This window comes from Nicotiana tomentosiformis, chromosome 8, assembly GCF_000390325.3.
Source record: "Nicotiana tomentosiformis chromosome 8, ASM39032v3, whole genome shotgun sequence".
NCBI classification, from domain to species: domain Eukaryota; kingdom Viridiplantae; phylum Streptophyta; class Magnoliopsida; order Solanales; family Solanaceae; genus Nicotiana; species Nicotiana tomentosiformis.
This window is the reverse complement of record NC_090819.1, coordinates 126,189,079-126,214,635: the sequence shown is the minus strand read 5'-3', so window position 1 is coordinate 126,214,635 and position 25,557 is coordinate 126,189,079. Positions and strand designations below refer to the sequence as shown.

Below are 25,557 nucleotides of genomic sequence, written 5' to 3'. Positions count from 1 at the left end.
TTGTATCATATCCTGAAGCCATGAAAAATCAAGTTTCTTCTATAGCTTATCTTAACCCTGCTGAACACTACCCAAGCCTGATCACTCGTGGTCTTCTTTCTTTAGTTCGACGTGAATGTCAATGGAACCCATATTTTCCATTTTTAATTCCTGGTGCCAATCAAAGAATCACTTCTTACTATGTTGGCTTCTCTTTCGTTTGCATTTACCCTTTCACTTTAGGGTTTAAACCTCCCATTGACCCATTGACCCATTGATCATTTAGTTCTGTCGTTATTTTAATGTTTGCTTGACCAAATAGGTCCCATTGTGTGGAGGGCAGTGGCATGCCTTCGTTATTTGTCGGATTTGATTTCCGCTCCTTTTACCTTCCGTCATTTACTTCATCTTTACTCTCGCAAGCTATTTATTGAAGGTGTCTTTTCTCTCGTGGCTAGGAGTAAAAGGATTTTAGTCAACCTTGAGGATGATCGTGATCATGGCTGGTACATCCAGTTTGTTGCTGCCCCCACCAATGGATTAGTGGGTGAAGAAAATATGTCTTTTCTAGAAAAATGAAACTTTGCACGTAAGTATTTTTTTTCTTCTTTGATATCTTGAATTCCCCTTGATATCTTGAATTCCCCTTCACAATCGTACTTTTATTTCCTCAGCAGCCATGGAAGTTTTCGAAGAAATTCCTATCTTCTGTGCTTGGATAGAAAAGATGTTAACTGCTGCTCCAATGGACAAAAACTCTTTGAAATTTCTTTCACAGAATTTGGTTAAAAATTGAAGAATCACGATAACTTTTTATTCTCGTGATTTTCTTCCCTCTTTAATTGTACATATGTAACTTTTTTCCTCCCCCTTTTATTAGGGTTTGCCATTTGCGGTATTGGCCCTGAATCTGTCCCACAACCAGGCTTTCTGTAAGCTCTAATCAAGAGAGGATCTTGAGTGCTTCTTCTTCCAAAAGAAAAACTACCGAAGCCCGTGGGCCTGACGAGGAGGAGGATACCGAGGAAGGTTCCTTGGTGAGAAAACCGTGTGTAAGAAGACACATGATTTTGGATGATGAAACCTCTGTCTCCCAAGATCCCCCATTAGGTTCAATTCCCTTCATACTCGTTGATGAACCAGAGAGTGTTCCTTTAGAAATTTCTGATGAAGATGCAGGTAATTTTGTCAATCCCCACTTTAGTCCTATTGAAAGGTTATTCGCCCATGACTTTGAAGGTGAGGAAGGCCCCAGGCCTGTTTCTGAAGAATCACCACTTGCTCCACTTCCAGTTTTCCCTGTTGTTAACCCCTTGTGTCTTTACCTAGCGTTGCCCCAATGGTTGCTTCCGCTGTTACTCCTCATGTAGAAACTGAGCCTTCTAGCAGTATGCGGGATATGAAAAAAGTAGTAGTTGAAGTCCCCGAGGGTGGGAATTTCTGAGAAAATTTGGACAAGCTGACATGTGGCTGAAGCCGTTGTTAGGACCCGTGAAAAAGAAGAAGTTGGAGGGTGACAGTTCTTTAATTTTAATGAATGACATCGTTCATTCTTCTCTCAAGGTATAATTTTTACTTATATTTCTTTCTTTCTTTTTCCTCATTCGTAACTCCTCTAGGCACTGAGCTTATGAAAAAGATCTCTTGGACTGACCAGCAATTAATTGAGTTACACACCGAGACTGATAACTAGAGAGAACAATTTAAAGGTCTTCAGTTGGAAAAAGACGTTCTTGCAGAGGAAAAAGAAGCTTTGGAACAACAACTGAGGATGGTCTCTACTGAGTTAGCAGTTTTAAAAGCTTCTTCTAGTCAAGTTGAGAAAGACAAGGATAAACTGAAATCCTCCTTTGCTGAACAACATTCCAAGGCTATTTAAGAGATAAGGAGTTTGAAAGAGCTCCTTAATCAAAAAGAGGTTTACGCGGGTGATCTGGTTCAGACGCTTACCTAAGCTCAAGAAGATCTTCGTACCTCTACAAATAAAGTTAGTTCCTTGAAAGTTCTCTCGCTCCACTGAAGACAACTTATGAAGCCTCGGAGGCAGAAAAAAGAAGAATTGAAAGTCGTGGTCGAGCAGTGGGAGAAGGATTATGAAGCCCTTGAAGATAAGTCATCATTGGATATTGGCTGGGATTTTTTGAATACTCGCCTCGAGACTTTAACTGAAGCCACTCAGGAAGGTTTTGACCTTAACGCTGAGATTGCTAAGGCTAGATAAACAATTGAACAGACTCAGCAGCGTCAAAGCTTTTCCACACCTGAAGACGAAGATTCTAAAGGTGATGGAGATGGACTTCTCCTATGAAGCTGATGTTCACCCTCTTCTCCTCAAGTCAATCCTTCTTCTCTCGTTGATGATGCTCCTTAGCTCTCCCATTTCCCTACTTTTTGTTGAAAATGTTTGTTTGTTACTTTTTGGTTGGAATTACCTTGTGTTTTTTGGACAACTTTTTGGAAGGTTTTACCCCCCCCCCCTGTCTTTTTTGGGGGTAATGATATAAATATCCTTATTGCTCTTGCCGTGTATTATGCTTTATGCTCTTTAATTTTTGAGCTTTATTCTTGTACTTAAAATGCTTTAATAGACCGTGACTTCAATATGCACGGGTTTTCATAAAAGAGGGCCCTTTTATGTTAACGACACTGATGAAGATGGCGTCACATCTTCATATTGGTGCAAAGATATGAAACATGAAGTCGATATGAAATAAAAAGTAACTAGAGGAAGTTTTATTCTTTGAACTCTCAAATAAGTTTTTTATTACATTGTTTTCATAACTGTTCGTACAACATTTTCATAACTGCTTTTATTATAATAGGTTTACAAATTCAAGTATGTCTTTCTGCAACTAAACTTATGGCCTTAACCTAAAAGCTCGTTGGAATGTCTTGCATCATTTTTGCGAGCTTCAACGCCTTTGATTTTTTTTTGAGAAAGTCCTCAAGGGTTTTTCAAAGTTTTGATTCAGACTGAACTATGCCCTTGGTATATATCTTCTTTCCTTGTGTAACCTTCTACATGCATAGTCTCCCTAGTGTTGGAGCATTAAAGTATGAAATCTCGAACACTGGATCAACTTCTTTCTTTTGATCCTTTTCCTGAAAGGAAAATACAAACGGGATTCGGAGGTAATTTTTTAGATGATGACTGCATAATCCCTTTTCCCATCATAAAAATTATAACCTAGACCGGGAATAATTCAGTATTCCGCGAGTCTTTCGGGTCTAATATCAATATTTGGTACGGGTCAGCTTTTTTCCTATCATCTAAAATAGTTAGTAAAATTCAAAAGAACAAAATAAAATTGAACTTGCGTGATACCTCACCGTGGGTATTATCCTCGTTTAGAAGTAGTACTTCTTCAAATGGATTGCATTCCAATTTAAAGGTAACGCCTTGCCGTCCATGGTTTCCAACTCATACGCTCCTTCTCCAGTAATGACTCTAACCCTATACATGCCTTCTCAATTTAGACTCAACTTTCCTGCGTTTGCCTCTTTTGTTGACCGGAACACCTTTTTGAGCACGAAATCCCCAATCTTGAAATACCTCAAATTGTCTTCCAAATTTACCCGTAACTCTTCCTCGTTTGTTGCTTTAGTGGTATGCGTTTACCTCGTGCTTGGTTCTCCTATTTCCACCGGAATTAAAGCTTTTGTTTCGTACACAAGTAAAAACCGAGTCTCACATACCACTGAAGATTTCTAGTGGGCGCATGAGTCATTTAGTAAGATAATTTTTAGGCAGAATACATTGACAGCCCCATAAAGTTGTCCACACTTCTCACTTAGACACTCTATCTTAAAGTCCGTTCCATTTGAACACTTTAATCGGACATTAACCGTGTCATTTAGACACAATTTGATGATGTGGCATAGTGCGTGTATTACACCATTTTTCAGAGCGTGAGAGATTTATTTTTCTTTTTAAAATTGTTTTCTCTTTCTTTTTCCTCCTATTCTTTCACATACCATGATATGCTTTATTTTTTATTGCTGGAATAAGTTTGCCGGACAAATTTTACACATTTATTCTTCTTCGTTTCTCTCCTCTTTTCTCAACTCAAATTCAATTTGCAGGTTGTTCGTGAATTCCACACAATTTTGACCCTTCTCCTTTCAAATACTAGGTCAATATCCGCATAAATGTTTTTGAAAAGCTTTTTCGGATCTGAAACACGTAGGTTCCAGCACCGGCGAGCTTGCTGGATTAGTGCTTTTACTTTGGGGCATCACTAAAATCTTTATTACAGACCCAATTCGAGCGACATGAGTATCTCTGGAAGCTCTAGATTTGGCCATTGAAAATAAATTAAACCACTAATGTTCGTTGCTGGTTGATTTATTTTCCAGCAATTTGGGATTAATCTTTCATGACAAGGATATTGTTACTAGTTGATTTCTGTATTTTATGTTTGTTCTTAATGTTGCAGAGGGTTGGGGTAGAGATTAGGAGTAAGAAGAATGATGGCAGAAGTGAATTCCTGGAGAAGACAACATGGGTTGCCTTTGTTCTTTTCCTTTTTGGTAGAAGAAGACAGAAGGGAGGGGGTCATGAGGAAGATGTTGAAAGGGGGGATGCGGTTCTTGTTTTTCTTTTAATTTTTTCTTTTTTCAAAACTTTTTTTTATTTGTTTAAGTTAAATCCATGTGTCTCCATCTTATTTGTCACCCTGGTGCGTGAATTATACGTATTTTTTGTGTTTAGCTGCTTATCAATTTTGTGTCTAAATGACACAGTTAATGCTCAGTTAAAGTGTTTAAATAAAATAGATTTAAAATGGAGTGTCTAAGTAAAATTTGGGGACAACTTAAAGGGTTTATCGATGGATTCTGCCTAATTTTTAACTAAAGATAAGTAACACATTACGCACCTTTCTTTTGATAAAACAATGGCTTTTACTGCTTCCACAAACTGTTCAACAAACGGTGAAGGCATACACATGCGTTCAACACCCATCTTCAAGCGCATTGCATTTTCCTCAGGTCGAAACAACACTATATTATCGTCATATTTTTGTGTAACGACCCGACCGGTTATTTTAAGCATTTACTCTTCGCTCGGTTGTTTAAGGGTATGAATAGCTCCGTATGATATATTTTGACTTGTGTGAATCGTCGGGATTGACTTTCAGGTTATTCGGAATGGAATTGGAAGAAAGAATTTCATTGTTGAAACTTAAGTTGGAAGAGTTGACCGGATATTCACTTATATGTAAACAACCTCGGAATTGAATTCTGATGATTCCAATAGCTCTGTATGGTGATTTTGGGCTTAGGAGCGTGTCCGAAAAATTAATTGGAGGTCCGTAGTGGAATTAGGCTTGAAATGGCGAAAGTTGAATTTTCATGAAGTTTGACCAGGGAGGGGATGATATCGGGGTCGGAATCCGATTCTGAAAATTGGAATAGGTCTGTAATGTGATATGTGACTTGTGTTCAAAATTTGAGGTCAATCAGACGTGATTTGGTAGGTTTCGACATCGGTTGTGGAAGTTGAAGTTTCAAAGTTCATTGATTTTGAATTTAGGTGTGATTCGTCGTTTTGATGTTGTTTGATGTGATTTGAGGCCTTGAGTAGGTCTGTGGTATGTTTTAGGACTTGTTGGTATATTTGATTGAGGTCCCGGGGGCCTCGGGTGAGATTTGGATGGTTAACGAATCAAATTCGAACTTAAGGAAAATGCTGGAATTGTTGCCTCTGATGTGATCGCACCTGCGAGGGTCTTGGCCACAGCCGCAGGTGCGGCGGGGTTGGCGCAGATGCGGGACTAGAGCTGGCCTGGGGTCTTCGCAGGTGCGGCGATTTTTGCACAGAAGCGCGACCGTAGATGCAGTCCTATGCATCGCAGAAGCGATCTGGGCTGGCCAAGCTATTCTCGCAGAAGCGAGTTATTTCCGCAGAAGCGAGGGTCGCAGGTGCGACCCCTTATCCGCATCTGCGAAAGTGCTGGGCAGCACCCTTTAAGTTCGAGGGTTCGTGATTTTTCACCATTTTCGGATTTTGAAGCTCGGTTTTGGCGATATTTGAGAGGAATTTTTTCACACAACTTGGGGTAAGTGTTCTTAACTCCCTTGTGATTATATTCCATGAATCTATCTTCATTTTAGCAATTGTTTGATGAATTTAAAGAGGAAATTGGGGGGTGTTGGCCTAAAGTTCATAATATGAATTTTTGAGTTTTGAACATTGATTTGGAATCGGAATTGAGTGAAATTAGTATGATTGAACTTGTAATTGGATGAGTAATCGGATCTTGTGAGTTTAGTCGGATTCCGAGATGTGGGCCCCACGGACAATTTCTGGAGTGTAATTTCGAATTTTATGGGAAAATATTAGTATTTTGATATGGAATTAATTCATATAAATTATATGGATTGAATCAAATTTATTGTGGCTAGATTCGAGCCTTTTAGGAGTTGATACGCGCAGAATGGGATTTCTGGAGCATTGTTTAGCTTGCTCGGCATTGGATTCGTCTTGTTCGAGGTAAGTAACTCTTCTAATCTTGGAGCTGAGGGTATGAATCCTGAATATATATATATATATATTATGTGAATTGTTTGGAGGTGACGCACATGCTAGGTGACGGGCGTGTGGGCGTGCACTATAGAAATTATGACGTAATTGGTTCCGTGAAATTTTGTAGTCAAATAATCTTGGCATTTTCTATGTTGTTTTATGTGTTAAAGAAATTGAGCTGAGAATTATGTTAAAAATCATACTGAGGCTATGTGCCAGTATTATTGAGACCCACATAGGTCATATTACTATTAAATTATTTGTTTAAAATGAAATTTCATACTCAACCATGTTCATTCATTTCATATCATCTCTCAGTCTCCGTTGTTATTTATTGATACATCATATCATCATTTTTGGGCTGATGTTTATGACATTATGAGCCCATAAGACTGGAGAGATTGATGACTGAGTGAGGCCAAGGGCCTGATTGTGAGGATAATTATGGGATCGGGCTGCAAGCCGCAACAAGCCAGATTGACTTATTATAACACGTGAGTTGTCCGTGCGGATCCAGATATTATTATAGCACGTGAGTTATCCGTGCGGATCCAGATATTATTATAGCACGTGAGTTGTCCGTACGGATCTAGATATTGATATTATAGCACGTGAGTTATCCATGCAGCACGTGAGTTGTCCGTGCAGATTATAATGTTTGGGCTGAAGGAGTCCCTCCGGAGTCTGTACACACCCCCAGTGAGCGCGGGTACCTACTGAGTGCGAGTGTCGAGTGATTGGGAGGATTGAGTGACTGTGAGGACTGAGTGACTGGGAGGGCTGAGTGAAATGATACTCTGAGAGTATGTATATGATTTTATCACTGAGTTGCATCGCATTGACATTCACACATGACATACAGGCATAAAAATGTATTTTCCTCATGCTGTATAGTATCACATCATTCATGATTTCTTACACATGTTAAGAGATGGGCATAGTGATGCATTTGTTTTTACACAGGTTATCTGGAAAGAAAATGAAACATCTCATTTATTATTGAAAGGATTTTGGGAAAATTATTATTTTCAAACTTATTCATATTTTTGGAAACTTCGGTAAACGATTTGGGTTTTTACTTATGTGCTTGAAAGGATTAATTATTATTTTTGAAATCATGATTTAGCTGAGCATTTTATCTCTAAGTTACTTCTTGTATTATTTGCTTTACGTGGTTATGGACTGTTATGGACTATTGATTTTTGGACCCGACCTTGGTAAAACTCGTCACTGCTTTCAACCTAAGGTTAAGTTTGTTAATTACTCAGTACATGGGGTCGGTTGTACTGATACTACACTTCTGCACATTGCGTGCATATGTTGGTTGATGTTGTTGCTGTGCTCGATGGTTGCCGGATTTGAAGATGTACCTGCGTTCTTATGGTAGCGGCCTCCTGTTCATGGTAGCCTTAGATTACAAAAACTCTGTTTATGTACTTTTCAAACAAAAGATGTATTTACTTCATATCAGCTTTGTAAATTCTATTCTTAGAAGTTCATGATTTGTACTACCAGTTCTTGGAGAATGTATAAGATTAAGATTTTTCTTTACTTAAACTGCTTTAATAATCAGTAATGGAATTGAATAGTTGATAATTGACTTACCTAGCGGGTTAGGTTAGGACTATCATAACTAGTTGGATTTTGGTTGGTGACATATTGATATGCCTTTAAAGCTTCGAACAATCCCTATTAATATTTCTAATAGCAATTGTACTGACTCTGACACATGAACTGAATCAGTAACCATTCAAATGAATAACAAAGAAGAAATATATTTTAAGAAAGGTTTCGTAACGTACTATCATAATACAAAAGTGTAAAAACTAACCTATCCATAATTTAATATTTTAGCAGATGGGCTCAACTCAATGTCACAGAAATGCTGTAATTCACCCTTAGAAAAGTTTTCACCTTGAGAACATTTCATGGCATACATATAATCAGTAGGCGTAAAGTCAAAGCCAAGGTTGTCCCAGTCAATATCAGCTAGCCATCGTCCCCCACTATTCCGATCAGATATGTAACGACTCTCTCTCTCTCTGCCAGTAGTGGTTCTTGGCATGTTTTCCTTTTTCTCCGTTCTTCAAGCCCTCTCTAATCTATATTAGAGAGAATTCTTATGAATTTTAAAAAAAATAAATAGTCTTAAAATGAATTTTTTTACCGGTGGAACAACCATGAATTTCGTCAACTCAAACAGGACCGTCGACTTCTCTTTCGACCTCAGCTTTATTTTTTCCGTTTTATTTTCTTTTTTGCTGGTTTTAGCTTTATTTTTTTCGGGGAGCCGAGAGTCTATCGGAAACAGTCTCACTATCCCAGGGTAGGAGTAAGGTCTGCGTACAAACTATCCTCTTCAGACCCCACTAGTGGGATTATACTGGGGCGGTGGTTGTTGTATTTTCTTTTTTGTTGTGGTAGATGGACAATGTATCAGGTAATTTTGGTGATGTTCATAGTTGGCTAAAATGGAGATTTGGACCGGGATTGTGTATATGTATTCTTGATTGGTTTTATTATGAGAAAAATGGGTGAAGTTGAAGGAGGTGGTGGCAGATCTGAAAAGCTGAGGAATAAATGAGGCGGCGACAACACTGTAATGGCAAATATGAAGGAAAACGAGGATAGTGAAAGAGACGAGGTAGCTGGAAAAAGAAGTAGAAGAAGAAAAATGGATAATAGTGAATTCAACGGTGGTGGATGGGAGGAAGTGGCGGCAAGAAGATAGAAGGAAGAAGAAGAGATTAAAAACAAAAAAAGACTACATAATGCTTCTCTCGCGCTAGTTGAAGGTGCATTTCACGCATCATGTCATGTCAGCCAGAAATGTCTAATATGTGCACTTTTTGAGCAGGTGACGTGTTCAATTAAAACAAACATAAGATAAGGTGAAAATCGAGATAAGTTTAGGGTCCGCATATGATATTGGCCTAAAAAGAAAGATCTTATTAGTTATGTGAAAAGCAATAAGCAAAGCTCTACAATAAGGTTATTTTCTCTCTCTTTTTAATTGATGCATTCTAATGGTACTTGCATTGGAGGAAGTAATTACTTCCCTTTCTCACCGTAAATAGCATTCCATGGCCATTGTCCTTCAGATAATTGATTAATATTTTAAAACACAAGCGCAGAAAGAGCAGAGCAAATTACCAAATGATAGTAACAACGATATACCTTCAGATCAACTGATTGTTATCGTACCACATGTCTTGATTTTGCAAACCAAATGTTATGTGGTGTTTTAGGCATTCCTTTTTTGTGACAGAAATTTGATGTCCAAACATCTTCCCGAACACGTCGAGTAATTTATTAGTTGATATGTCATTAAATGGTAAAACAAATGAGTTACTTGCATCAGACAACTTTAATACATCAATGCCACAATTATTTGCATTTGAATTAGCAAGCTGGTTTTTCAAATTTTTATCTCAAATACAAGATATATCGACATCATCAAGGGTGGGAGTCTTTTCCTCAATTTCAGTATCTGTCAAATAGAGAACATCAATATTTGAATTAACTTATCAGCTAAAAGATATTTAATTAGGACAGAAACAAAGCAGGAAAAGGAAAGAGTAGCGAAGCATAATATTGCAGATAATTTTTGTCATATGCAAAAATCTTTGATTGTCCACCGTTTATCCAAAATCCAAAGTAATACGTGCTCTTCTCACAAGCAGACGGAGCAACTACAAACATAGAGCATAAAAGCATGTCAGGAAAATGTGTGTGCAAGATAAATAGATCGGGCAAGAACAAAGTACCTGTGAAAGTATAGTATGTTGAAGACATCAAGCAGCTGCCTTTTTAATGATTTCATTATAAATAATATCAGATATAGAATGATCATCATAGCCTAGTTGGCGTAGACGGTCAGATCAACAATTTCACACAATTTGAACTCTTTCCTCTCGATAAGGCAACGTAATGTTGGCCATGTGAAAATACATGTTCTCGCAAATAAATTCTAACAAAATCTAAAGTTTGTCCTTGTACTTTATTTATTATCATAGCAAAGCACAGTCTAACAGGAAATTGCATTCTTTGAAATTGAACTGGCATCTTTTCATCCTGTGATGATAATAATGGTATTCTCGATATAAACACATGCATTTTCTTGAAATCACATGTCGTAATCTTAGCAATAATAACATGACTTTTAAAATCACAACAGGTCAATCGCGTGGCATTACATAAACCTTCACATGGATTTAAATTTCGCAATAATATAATTGGACAATTTTCTTTCAAACATAATTTGTAAGAGGGCAAACCAGGAGGATTTAAAGTATGTAGTAAATCTTTGAATTGTATTTGGTTATTAAATTCAATAGCTTCATCAGTGCCAATATATATTTTTGATTTTCCAGTGAATCGATCAATAAGTATGTCATTAATTTCATCGACGAAATCATTTTTTGTTGTTAGGATCACACGAAAATCTGTACAGGATGAATTAGAGTATAACGAATCCAAATTTGAATATGTCGATGTGAATAATTTATCTAGAGATTCTTTTTCGGTTGTATAAGGAATGATCAATGAATCTGAAATTTCAATCTTGTTTGCTGAATTTGCTTGTTCTTGTCTATTTCCAATTCTTAGCAAAAAATCACAAAATGCAGGATCCGTTTTTGCTCTCATATTTTCAGATAGATTTAATTTTTCAAGTTCATTCCAAATGCTATAATATAACAAACTTTCGCTAATGAAATCTTCTTCTATTTTCCGTATCGCACAACAGGAAGAGTTTGTCTGAAATTACCTCTGAAAACTACAACTTTTCCGCCAAATAATGCATTTGTATCCATCAGATCATTTAATAGTAAATCAAAAATTTCCAACATTTTCTTTTTGGACATAGATACTTCATCCCACAAAATCAATTTTATATCGCGTATTAAACCTACAAGTGAGCTTTCTTTGATAATGTTACAACTGACATTTTCATCAATGTCGATAGGAATTTTGAAACGTGAATGTACAGTACGTCCCCCTGGAAGAATAGAAGCAGCAACACCAGAAGTAGTCGTTGCCAAAGCTATATATCCCATAGATCGTACAATTGCTAATAAAGCACGGTATAAAAAAGTTTTCCCTGTTCCTCCTGGACCACCCACGAAAAAGGCACCCGCTTTGTTTGAAAATATCCTTTGAGTAATCAAATTATATGCAATGAGTTGATTTTTTGTTTAATTTTCTATGTAACAATGCGTCGTCTTCGCTAACAATGATAGATCTTTCAAAATGAATCTCTTTTGCCTCTTTGGCTATGACAGAAGGCCTAATAGTTTCTAGGATGAGTTCATACTCATTTATATCATTATCCATAGAATGTAGAATGTCATTGATATGATTCAAAGCCTGATATCGGATTTCACTTCTTTTAGTAATTTGCAACACTTTGTAGTCTTCGGTCATTGATTCCTCAAATTGCTCCCATAATTTTCTGAGGTTGGCAGGACCACAATACACCAATAATGTAGCAAATAAACAACTTAAACTATACGATATTTGATAACTTGCGGATTCAGGCATACACTCTATCAAGTTGTTATCACAGTGTAACAATCCTCTTTTCTCTATACAGACTCTCTGAAAGTACTACAAGGCTCTCCATTTACTATCAAAAGATCCTTATAGGACGTCGGTACTCGCACATGCATCAATAACAACCTAAGGTAATATCGTTATCCTTCTGTTGGATGGCATGTCACAATACGGCCAACAACATAATATTTTTGTCTGCATGCCCAAAATTTGTCATTGGACGACCACACAAAGTATTCAGAAAATTCTTTGTATAGTAAATTGAGCTCATTAGCATCTTTATTAGTTTCTTTCATGTATAAGAATTATGTTAGCATTGTTTTTTGGATCATCGGATTATTCACAATTGTTTGTATATCTGTATTGCTCTTAAACGAAACAAATTGTTGACCTTCAAGATGTAGCTCGAGATGATAAACGTTAGGAGACATTTCTATAAAAAAAATATATATTTTTATATGTAGTAACAATTTAACTTTAAAATGCTCATTTTATTTAATGAGATAAATTAAAACCGCACAAATATTTATGGTTTACTTTAGACTACAAATTTCAAAAGTATTTTTCTTTCTTAAATTTTTATGTTCAGTCAAACATCATCATATAAATTGGAATCGAAGGAGTATATGCTACTTCCTCTGTCTCAAATTATTTGTCGTGTTTCTCTTTTACACGTCCCTTAAGAAACATTAATTAGGAGGGACTTTAGACTATTTTATCCTTATTTGTATCTTAATATATGATCTATCTTCATTAAATATTTACTCTATTTATGTGCTATCTCCTTTTCAAGACCCAATGCACTAAGCTCCCGCTATGCGCTGGGTCTGGGAAGGGCCGAACCATAAGGTATTTATTGTATGCAGTCTTACCCTGCATTTCTACAAGAGGTTATTTCCACGGCTTCAACCAGTTACGCCAAGGCTCCCCTCTTTCAAGAGTAATTACTATTAAGGATAAAATGGAAAAAATATAACTTATTTTGTCTTGAACTTCACGATAGGTAATTTGAGTCAGGAAATATTAGTTACATCCTAGTATTATCCAAAATTCGTATAATATTTAACTCTCAATTCCAACTGACTGATCTATGGTCATGTTCATGTACATGGCTTTTATCTGTTGATCACACTGTTTCATGATTGCTTTAGCATTTCTTCTTTCTTTGTATTTTTCTTCTTCTTCTTTTTTTTTAAAAGTTGCTTTAGCATTTCATGAGGAAATTGGGACATGCCTTCATTCTAAAGTTTGTCGACTCAAAACAACACGCCTTTAAACTTTTATTATTTCTACTGCATGCTTTTTCATTTTTCATTATTATGGTTCATCATTTTGGTAATCCCACAGTCTAAAGTCAAAACCCCACACTGAAAGTGTCATTTCATTTTGAATTTTATTTGAGTCTAAGTTTATGCTCTGACAGTGATACGTTCTTTACGCACAACAACAGATAAATGTCTTTAATGAACAATTTACTACCTAAAAACATAAAGTAAATAACCTGTTGTCAAGGGCAATCCTTCCGGTAAACTGATCGTACCCCAAATCAGTATAGGTGAACAAGTAGAGTATACTATGAAGCTCGAGAGAATCAATATTGAAGGAACTTCGGGAGAAGGGGTGCTCTCCTATCTTTTGATAAGGAAAGCGGCACATACCAGGGATTGTTTTCTGAATCTTTAATGTAAAAAAATTAGAACATAAGGAAAAGAATAAGAAAAGGAAAGAAGTCCCATTTATCAGAACAGAGAAAAAATCAATGGTCAGCATTTAATCTATATCCTCCTGGCCTAAGCACAATTGTATCAGTACAGAAAACTTCAAAAAGATGTTCAGCTTACAAAAAGAATGATCCACAAAACAAGAAAATATCTAAAATTTATTTCAAGAATTATGAGGATTATAGTCATGTTCAATAGTTGGAACAGTCCTAGTACCAGCTGCAGTTGGAGCTCTCACATGTCCAACCATAGAAACTTGTAAAGCTTCTTCTTCGTATGCTCTTCTAACCAATTCCTCCATTCTTGCTTTCTTCTTCACCTTCACAAATATTGCAATCAGTAGCAAACCTAAAAGGAACGCGCCCAACGCAGCTCCAATCGCGCTCCCAATAGCTAATTTCCAATTACTTGCCCTTTTATTCTTCAATGGCATTAGAGGTGACTCAATTACTAAACCAAAATGTCCTTGTTTTTTAGCAGCACAAACATTTTGTGACACTTGTTTTGTTAGTGTCACCTTTCCGTCGCGTTCAAAGGTAGCACATAATGGTATAATCCCAGATGTACTAGTATCATTTACTAGTCTTGTTGTGTTGCTAAAATCAATTGTGATTGGAATTTTATCAGATTGAATTATAAGCTCAAAAGGGGTTGTAGAAGTTACCATATCATCACCAGCATTGTATGCTAATAGGCCTAAAACAGGTGAAATAAGTTGATAACCTGATAATTCATAATTGTCATAGTATATAGAAGACCAATTGGATCCAAGATTTTGTCTAAGTATGAGAACTCTTTCAACACAATGTTGGATACTTACCCCAATAGGTAATTTGAATTCTTTGATTTTGGCACCGTATCTTGTTAAACTGCCACATCGATATCTAACTGAATCGACTCTGATCCCTGAGAGGTTGGCTGGTAAATGTATCGCATACAATTTTGCTGTTCTGAAGTTGTTTTTGTTGTAAGATCGAAACGTGTAGTCTCTGAGGACTAGATCAAGAAGTCGGGCTGATTTTATGCCTTGTTCTTGACTTGAAAGGGTCGCGGTGAATGCCAATGGAAGTAATATCAAATATAGATAAAGAAGTGAGCCCATCTGAAGAGTGTAGATTCTTGTGTTTTTTCTAGCATTGATCATCAAAGGGAAAATAAGGAGGCTTTTTTTGGCACTTGACAATGGAAAATAGGATGGAGATTATGGGCTTTCTTAGGGCCAGAGAGAAAGATGGGGAAAAGAGAAAGTACTATGTGATGTTTCTGTCATAATGTGTTTTTCAGGCAATATAAGTCTATAGTAGTGTGTTTCTTTCTTTTTCTTTTCTTTTCCTTTTTCCACTTCTCCCCGTTCTTAGGCTAGACTAGGGGCATAATCTTGAAATAAAGTTTCTATTCTCTCCGTGTTGTTCGTGGGAACATATATTTTTTTGTCCGTGTCAAAAAGAATGAGTTTTTTTCGTATTTGAAAATAATTTATCTTTATGCAATGATTTATAGTCGCACAAAATATATGTGCCTCATTTCACGTCACAAGTTCAAAAGTCTTTTATTTTTTAAACTCCGTGCCCGGTAAAATATGTTCACATAAATTGAAACGGGGGAAATATTTCTCTAACTATACTTTGTGCTGAAGTTTTGACTAACTTTAGTTTTCTTTTTTTTCTTTCAAACTTTTGAGGGAGTATGAGCTGTTACTCTAACATCTAAATTTGAAAGTAATGCAACTTTTCAAAATCTTTTGTGGGGTTGAAATATAATGTAAGAATAGAGAGGAGGTTTTGTGTGTGTGTGTGTGTGTGTTTTTTTTTTTTGGAGGAGAAGGGGGGGGGGGGAGTCAGGTGACAAAGGCTGGAGGAATGATTTTGGAGGTGTGGATATGATGATGGCAATTCATGTCAAAATTAAAAAGGGAAACCCCAAAAGAAGAGGCGTGCTTAATGAGTGAGATGAAGGCAACTAGGTAAAGTCTCTTTGTGTTACCTTATGGCCTTAAAATATTCTATCTTTTGGTTTTGTTACATGTCTCCCACTCCAATGTATAATTTCTTGATTGAAAGGAGCCATTCAATAGATTGAATACTTCTATTCTTCTAAAAAAAAAAACTCCAAGTCAACCATTGTTTGACGACCTTGTCTTGAATCAGTCACGGAGCTTTTGACTTAGTTAATTAGGTTCTGGTATTTCATCTCATGTTATGAGTTTTTATTTTAAGAATGTGATGCATGTTGATATCTCCTTCAAGTTTAACGTATAATAATAAATTGTGTTACGAGAAAGTAATTTTGTATGTAAATTCTTATGCTACAAATTAGATGATTAGATCCTCAAGTATTTTAAATGATATTTTACTTTTATAATGAATAAATTCAGTGTATAAGAAGACAATCTTTCTAAGCGCGGGTAATTAGATAATTAAGCTTGATTTTGTTTCTCAATTCTCATACATGTCAGTCTAAAGTATTTAATAACTTTCCTTGATAAGTTCCTACTGACTTCTTGAGAAGATTAGAACCCCATATATGATCATATTCCTTTCTCCCTACTTATATATTTTGGATAGACAGAATAGAATATTCTTCAATTATTGCTATAATTTGCTTTCCTATGATTTTGTATCGTTAGCCAATGGGTGTCTTTATTTTCACTAATTGTCTACGGCATGGAAGCATAAAATATTTTAGCCTTACAAAACTCGAAAAAGAAACCATAGTAGCAATGGTCATATTATTGTTTTATTTCAGCATTACAAGAGACGTACATTCCTTTCAGCATTGAAAGACTAGGTACAAGATTGCAAAATAAAACTTAAAAGACTGCTGGCAAATATATCTACAGCAAGACTTTTGTAGGAAGAAGATCGTAGCACCACTCCTTCAAGGGCGCCTAGATAGTAAAAAGGGGGAAAAGGGTAGCGAAGATGGCCAGAAGGCTTAGAAAGAAAATTTTAAGCCATTAGGTATCCAAAATTTACTAGCCCCACTAATCCGCATTAGCCAATATTTAACTCATTACATGACTAATGGAAGTTGACTTTTGCTTGGTAAGTCATGCCTACATGCCAATTAGAAGGTGCAACATTGTAAGCTATAATAGTCTCATGATTTGTGTAGGAAGTGAGCTTGAAAGAAAGAGATTGTCCTGCAAGTGTTGCAAATGCTTGGTATGATGCTCCCCAATTATGGCTCATCTTCATCCACCCTGTTTTGCTTCCCTTCACCCACATGCTTGCCACATCACCTCCTCCGGCGACGTTCATCACGTATACCAATAACCAGTAACCGTTTCCTTGGAATGCGAACCGAATCCCGCCTTTCTTAATGCAAGGTACCCTGCAACCACATAGAAGTAACACCATATTAGAGATGCAAGATATGATACAAGATTAGCTTTAGAGGGACAAAAGTTCAAATTTCTAAGAATTTCTTAAAATTATATGACTCGAACTTTCACCCTATTGGTCGATGATGGAGGTGCTCTATTACTCGTCCTTAAGTTGATTGTTAACTCTTAATTTAGAAAGAAAAAAAATTATATTATCAATGTAACTTTACGTGCTGTAATAGACATACCTACGGTACATGACGGGGACAATGCCAGCTTTCCATTGAGCAATTTTCATGAAAGCAGGTTTAGCCATGTCAAAGTGCTGACGTGGCGGGTTGCACCAGCCACCATGGTTGGAGTCTTGGGCCCAATTGGGCGGGCAAAGATTTGTGGCTGTAACTGTGGTAAATCCTTTGTAGCAAAATTTAGACTTCACACACTGTATTTGGAAGCATTGCCCACATGAATATCCATTGCTAAATAGCACTGTGCTCAATGCTGCAGTTGCTGTTCCATAACCAGAATTGAACAAGTTCCCATATCCACAAGCTCCACCTGCAATAACGAACGAAATTAGTAATCAAAAAATAAGACAGTGTTACAATAAACTAGAATTCAATAACTGTTTGAATTAGTTTGGTATCGAGGGATAATTGATTGACTATAGTGTAACGCACCCATTGTCTCAGAAGCAGTCTCGTCCCCATAGAACGTGGCATAAGCAAGCTTCCAAGGCATGGTTTTAAACTTAGGGGTGGAATAGTAGCCATCGGCTATTGCTTGGTGAAAAAGTGTCATTGTCGCAATGAGGAAGAAACTCAATATCCATCTGCAGTTGAGAGATGCCATTGTTGCTTGTTTCCTTTTAGCTCTTCTTAAGGAATAGAATGTTACACTTCAGACAATTTTGTTATGTCTTAATTGACTTGTAACTTAGGCCTTTTATAGTTTGTGTCTAAGGGACAAGAAAATGTAGCCTTCGTGCCCCCACGAACATGTTAGGTTATAAAGTCAAATGTTTTGTTATAGAATTTATTTATCTTTGTACCACGTAACCAAACTACAAGGTTTGTTACATTTGTTATTGGCAACGTGCGGGCAGGTTTTATGGTACCGTACTGTTTTCGATTCCTTTTTTCTTAACAATATAAATGTTCTAAGAATGTAAGCCAACATTGAACTTAAAATTTGATTCTAAATTCTTTGACTTTTGATATGATTAGTTGCATTGGCCATCCGACAAACAACTTCAAGAAATCTTGATTAATTAAATAAAAGAATAATAAGAGGAGAAACTTTGGTATGCATGGACACGTGGCAAATAGACGATGGGGAGGCAAAATATGTACTATTTCAAAGGTCAGTGCAAATAATTGATCTTTTTGCTTTGCTAAGACTAGAGTATCTACTGTCATTAGTGGCATATTCAAAATTTAGATGAATTTTGAAATATATAATTAAACATTATCTACACTACACACTTCGTTTTTCGCAAACACTATCTTCTGCCAGCAAACTCATGGCTGGATACGCCGTTGAATGTGAAAAATCTTTTAGACTAATATGAGGCATTCAAAAAAGGGAAGCTGAAGTAAGGATCAACATTCATGATCTCCTGTGCTTACGGTGTATTAAAATTCAGGGGTACCTTATGAGTTAGGGGTACCACGACACCCATTCGCTTCACTAAAATTCTTATTATGTATATAATATCTCTGTGAAGAAACGTATAAATGGATAGAGTTGCACCCAAAAGTCATAAAGTGAAAGCAGGTGTCATTGGTTCAACCTTTCCTTTGAAGGCTTTCCTTGGCTTCATGAATGCAAGTTTGATTCCTTGTTGGAGCAATTCATTTTTTCTACTTATTAAGATTTTTTTTATTTTCAGCTTGAGCCCTAGGACCTTACCTCTTTTTCTTCTTTTGTCGGTTCTTTCCCTCCTTTTATTACTTGTTAAGCCTCTCTTCTTCATTTTTTAAACTTTCAGTACTCGTTTTGTTTCTATCATTTTACCTTACTTTATGAACAATTATTTTCAATAGGTAATTTGAATTGATGTTTAGCATATAATTTCTTTATTTTTAATAAAACGATATTAATTTATATATTGGAATATAATTTGAGCAATATCTTCTATTGGGTTTTGAAAAATTAAATGGCTTGATTGATAGTCGTTTTGAGTCTAATATCATAGGTTGAATGTTGAAAGTTTTTCTTTGAAAATAATCGTCATATAACTCAACAATTAAGATGGAAAAATAAATAAAGAACAATACAAATAAATTAATCTAGTCAAACAAAGAATATATAGTGTAGTTAAGGTACTCTTTAAGCAAATATTTATATTGGAGGCGCTCTTTCATGAAATGTTATTTTTATTTTATATTTTTATTTAGAATATTTTTAAATTAAGCGTTAAAAATTTAAACTAAAATTGAACTTATTTGCTTTGTGAATGAAAGGCCTATTCAAATTAACCAAACACTAACCGAACCGCCCCATTATTCCTAATATGTCTTTGTAGCTACTGACATGTATAATGTATGCATAACATGGTGGCACCCGCAACCTTCGAATCCTGGATCCGCCTTTGTCAAAATTTGCTTGTGGTATATACATACATGACATAATTACATGTTGTAAGGTGCAAAACATCCACCATTTAACATAGGAAATGGTTTTAATCTTTACAAATTGCCCTCATGTCATGTACATATTGATATAATCTCTCTCCCATACAATTGCAAACTGGTGTGTAACGATTCGACCAGTCATTTTATCAGTAATAGCCCCAATCCCCTGTTTGTTACTTTTCCCGTATCTTTTTCTGCTTATGTGACTTATCGGGAGATTGTTGTTGTAGGTTCGAAGTGAATTGGGTCTCTTAGTCCCTAAAACGGAAGCTTAAAAGTCTTAGGATTTTGACTGTAGTTGGAACTGTGTGAAGACGACTCCGGAATGAAGTTTTGTCGGTTCCATTAGCTCCGTTGGGTGATGTGTCCGGAATATGAATTGGAGGTATGTAGTTAAATTAGACTTGAAATGGAGAGAGTTGAATTTTTGGGAAGTTTTACCGGTAGTGGACTTTTTGATGTCGGGGTCAGATTTCAATTTCGGAAGTTGGAGTAGGTCTGTAATGTCGAATATGACTTGTGTGCAGAATTTGAGGTCAATAAGACTTGATTTGATAGGTTTCGGTATCGGTTGTAGAAATTTAAAGTTTCAAGTTCATTAAATTTAAATCGGAGGGTGATTCGTATTTTTAGCGTTGTTTGATGTGATTTGAGGGCTCGATTAAGTTCGTATGATTTTTTAGGACTTGTTGGTATGTTTGGTTGAGGTCCCAGGGGACTCAGGTGTGTTTCAGATGCTTAACGGATTGAATTTGGACTTATGCAAATTGCTGAAGTTTCTGGTTTTTGCTGTTTTCGCACTTGAGGGGGGGAGACCGCAGGTGCAGACTCGTACGTGCAGAAGGAGGAGCGCAGGTGCGATTTGGTCAAGCTTGGTATGTGGGCGCAGGTGCAAGATTGGCATGCAGAAGCAGAGCCACATCTGCGGAAGATAGAGCGCAGAAGCGGAGGGGCCTGGAGCGTGAGGATAGCAAAAGCGGAAGATATCCGCTGGTGCGGCCCCTTGCTCGCAGATGCGGATCCAGCCTCCTTAAGTCATTTCCACACGTGCGAGGAAAATTTCCCAGGTGAGAGATCGCTGAGCAGAAAAGAGAAAATTTCGAGGGTTTGGTCTCATTTCCAATTTTGGGACTTTGAGAGCTCGGATTGGGCTGATTATTTGAGGGATTTTCAAAGAAAATTTTTGGGTAACGAATCTTAACTCATTTATGGTTATATTCCACTAATCTATGGTTGATTTCATTATTTAATTTCGAATTTGGGTTGAAATTTTAGGGAAAATGGGAGGAAGTTTTGCAACTAAGATTTTGGGTTTTGATTGAGATTTTGACATCGGATTTGGATAATTTTGGTACAAGTAACTCATAAGGGAATGGGTGTTCATATTTTGTGACTTATACCTGATTCCGAGATATGGGCCCGGGAAGACTTTTTGGGGCGATTTTCTAAATTCTTGTTTTAGCTTTGATTTCATTAATTAGATTAATTTCTTATAGTTGTATTTATGGTATGTAATTGATTTTGGCTAGATTTGGGCCATTCAGAGTCAGATATTCGTGGAAAAGGCATTGTTACCGATTGATTGAGTTTGGTTCGAGGTAAGTGGCTTGCCTAACCTTGTGTGGGGAAAATCCCCTTAGGATTTGATACTGTTATGATATGTGAGCGTCGTGTACGTGAGGTGACGAGTGCGTACACGGGCTATTTGTTGTAAAATCGGATTTTTCACTTTGTTGTAGTGATTTGTTTTCATTTTAATTGAGTTATACCAGCATGTGTAGTTACCATGTTTAGTCTAATATCTCATGTCTACGTGTTTTAACTGCTTATTTGAACTCTGTGTAGTATGCCTAATTGATTTCCTGTTTTCCTTTGATATTTATCAAGCTTAATTGTAGAATTCTTATTGTTAACTGTTATATTTATCGGTTTGAGCTGTTTGTTTACTTTTGAGACTACGAGGCGGTTCCTCTGGAGTTCTCCCTGCACATTTACTTTTGAGACTACGAGGCGGTTCCTCGGGAGTTCTCCCTATACATTTACTTTTGAGACTATGAGGCATTTTCTCGGGAGTTCTCCCTGCATATTTACTTTTGAGACTATTAGGCGGTTCCTCCCTGCATATTAACTTTTGAGACTACGAGGTGGTACCTCGGGAGTTCTCCCTGTATATTTATTTTTGGGACTACGAGACGGTATCTCGGTAGTGCTCCTGTTGCTATATCATTGCGAGCTGTTGTTATTGCTTTGTGAATACTTGTTGTTGTATTCTCCATTTTACTTCATTTTTATTATAGCATCTGTCTTATTGTTATATCCCAGTAGGGATCCGACCTGACCTCGTCACTACTATACTGAGGTTAGGCTTGGAATTTACTGGGTATCATTGTAGTGTACTCATGCTACTCTTCTGCACATGTTTTGTGTGCAGATCTAGGTACTTCTTATCAGCCCCGCTATTAGCTGAGAGTGCTTGCTGTTGTACGGAGATTTTAAGGTATATCTGCCGCATCCGGAGACCTCGGAGTCCCCCTCCATTCCCTCCTATGTCATTTACCTTTCTTACTTCTTTTATTAAACCCTGGTGTATAGAGATACTAGTTTCCTCCTGTAGCTTGTGACTTACTTCCGTCACGACATCTTACAGAGGGAGAATTGGGTCGTGACATGGTGTTAGTGCAATCCCTTTGCATATGTCTCATACATATAATCACCATGCATTTACGAGTAAAGTTATCAGTTTGACTTGTCTCTACAAAAAGATCAGCATCTTTCTATGTGAGCAAAAAAAAAAGGGGTTCTAATAAGTAATGTTTTAAAAGGTATTTTTGGGACTCGTCCCTGGACGGGGGAACTTGCAAAACGCCTTGGGGCTTAGTTCTGTGAAGCTTACGCCCCAAGCTCCCGATCGTGCGCCCTAAACACGCCTAACGCCCAACACTCGGGGGTGGCCTAACAGTTCTAACGCAAATCACATGTCGAATTTTCTATTTAATATCGTTGACCTTCAAAATTCTTTAACAAATTAATGATAAAAGTTCTATTCATCGATAGAAATATGAAGATTGAGCATAACTCTAATAATGAGACATAATATTGCGAATTTATATCTTCACTTGTTATTGGTCGCGTCTTAGTTCATTTGTCCCTCCTTGTTATACACTTTTATTAATTTGATATCTTAAACTAATTTGTATTTATTCATTAAGGAGTAATATTTTAATTATCGTACTAATAAGATTTTATTAATTATTTACTTTTAGGAAGGTAAAATGTGGAGTTTGATTTTTTTTTAAAAGAAATTATAAGTTTTTAATTATTTGAAAGTTAAAGACGTTATACGTGATTTGTATGCATTAGTTATACTTAAGAATGATGCTAGATATTGTTTTCTATGAGTTCCTTTAAAAAAAATTAATTTATATTTTATATTTTTTGTGTTATTATGTTATTTTATTAATTTTTAAAGATCCATGGGGCTTACGCCCCCGCCTCCAGGCTTATGCCTCGCCCCATATCAAGCAAAACTCCCCGCCTCACGTCCCCACCTTTTAAAAAATTACTTGTAAGTAGTGTATAATAGATTGTTTGACTAATTTTTTGTGGGGATGGAGCATACACACACACACACACACACACACACACACATATATATATATATATATATATATATATATATATATATATATATATATATATATATATATATATAATTTTCTTTAATTTTTATACAATTTTACCTGTTTATAAATATTTAATGTCATTATATTATTTTATAAAATATTAAAAATTTAATTTGTTATCTTTTGTCTATAAAAATCTGCAGTTGCAGAGAACTAAATAGGCCAGAAAAAAGCAATTTCTTTTATCTCGGCTTTTTAATTCTCTCTATTCTCTGGTTTTTACTTACAGTGTTGTCTTCTTCTCTTCTCTGTTTTTGGTCACATTCTATACATAAAATAAGCATTTTTTCTTTGGGTTGAGTTAGGTTCACTCCGATCCAAGGTCCGTTTCCTTAACATAACATAGATATCTTTTTCTTTCTTCCTTAAGCAACAATAATGATCAAGTTGAAAATGATGATAAGATTTCCTAGTTTGGACTTACTTTGTGCATTTCGCTTTTTTTGATTAGATGATTAAATTTAATTTTGCTTATTGTCATATATCTCAAGTATCAATAATTTTCAAGTAAATTTCATGGGTGATCATTCAATTTTGTGTTCATTATCCAAAAGTTACTTTTATTTTTTTTGTTACGTAAAAGTCATTCAACTTTATGTTCATTATCCAAAAGTTATTTTTCTTTCTTTTATTACATAAAAATAATTTTATTATGCTCTAGTTATCACAATAATCGCTTTGACCAAATTTTACAAACCTTTCACCTGAAAAGTTCATTATGCCCTTGACATTATAAATCCTCTAATTTATGTTATACCTTCTATATTATAAGCTATATAATATACTTTTACCCAAGTATTTTACTTATAATTAAAATAACTTAATATTATTTTATTTATTATTTTTATAATATATTCGTACATTTAATTTTTTACTTAATATTAATTTTCAAGATATATAAGTAGCATTACCGTGAACAAATCTCAAGTCCATGTTCTTAATCATGCTTAATGAAATATGTTTAATAAAAATTAAAAAATCAAAGCTTATTGATTTATCAGCCAAGCCATACCCATTAATTTAATAAATAAAATATTCACATTTAGCAAAATGACACATCAGATTAATACATTCAAATAAATAATATTAACAGATAAAACTTTAAAAAACTTAATATTAAACATAAATATCTTTGGATTGTTTTTTAAAAAATTTATTGACTATAAAAAACTATCATTTGTTAAATAAATTTGTTTTTGTTATTTTAAATAAATATATTTTTATAATTTTTATATCTAAAATATATCCATGTTTGAATATGATTAACAAATTGAGTTCCATGGAAAAATTAAATGTATGGATCTATTATAAAAATAATAAATAAAATAATTTAAAGTTATTTTAACTATAAGTAAATTAAAATACTTATGTAAAAATATATTATATAGTATATAATATAGAAGGTATTACATAAATGAGAGAATTTATAATGTCAAAGACATAATGGACTATTCAACTAAAAGTATTATAAAATTTGGCCAATATGACTTTTGTGATAAATAGAGCAAAGTAAAAAAAAATTTGTGTAACAGAAAAAAAAGTAAAGTGACTTATGGGTAATGAATATAAAATTGAATAATTTTTACGTAACATAAAAAAAAATTACATAATAAACATAAAATTGGATGACCGCCAATAAATTTTAGTGTTGATATAAGTTCATATTGACTTCTTGAGCGGACAGAATCCTACTCCTATGATTAGAGGAAAGACAAAATATCAGTATTTGTGTTCCATTATTAGTGGGTACTTCATATTCCTTTCTGCCTACTTATCTTGAATGGATAAAAAGAGTATAGAGTACTATATTTATCCATTTATTGCTAGATTCTCCCTCATTAGCCTCAGAACAATCATTACTCATTAGTGTGTGTTTTTATTTTCACTAATTGGAATGCCACAGCATGGACTCTTACAAAACTCGAAAGAGAAATTATATTAACTATAAATTATCATATTATTGTTCTGATATACGGTCGAAATAGATTCCAGCCTTCGTACGTTTGATCGAGTTCGAATGGTAAGCGATCGAAGTGAGAGCTCGAGACGAGTTCCGAGGATAGCACAATCAAGCCTCGAGCTCCAAGACCGATCGAGGAATCGACTTGGTATCATTATCAAGCCCATGACCAAA

At 35.5% G+C, this 25,557-nt stretch overlaps 2 protein-coding genes across 2 annotated transcripts; both read right to left on the bottom strand.

The window, feature by feature from the left end:
• Positions 1–13,769: 13,769 nt before the first annotated feature.
• On the bottom strand, positions 13,770–15,087 carry LOC104117192 (uncharacterized). Its single transcript, XM_009628201.4, has one exon. The coding sequence runs from the start codon at positions 14,921–14,923 to the stop codon at positions 13,943–13,945; it is 981 nt and encodes a 326-aa protein (XP_009626496.1). The 5' UTR covers positions 14,924–15,087; the 3' UTR covers positions 13,770–13,942.
• Positions 15,088–16,478: 1,391 nt separating this feature from the next.
• Positions 16,479–18,032, bottom strand: LOC104117194 (expansin-A18-like). Its single transcript, XM_009628203.4, has 3 exons — positions 17,785–18,032; positions 17,353–17,662; positions 16,479–17,112 (listed from the first exon to the last, which is right to left on the bottom strand). The coding sequence occupies exons 1-3, from the start codon at positions 17,954–17,956 to the stop codon at positions 16,800–16,802; spliced, it is 795 nt and encodes a 264-aa protein (XP_009626498.1). The 5' UTR covers positions 17,957–18,032; the 3' UTR covers positions 16,479–16,799.
• Positions 18,033–25,557: the final 7,525 nt, after the last annotated feature.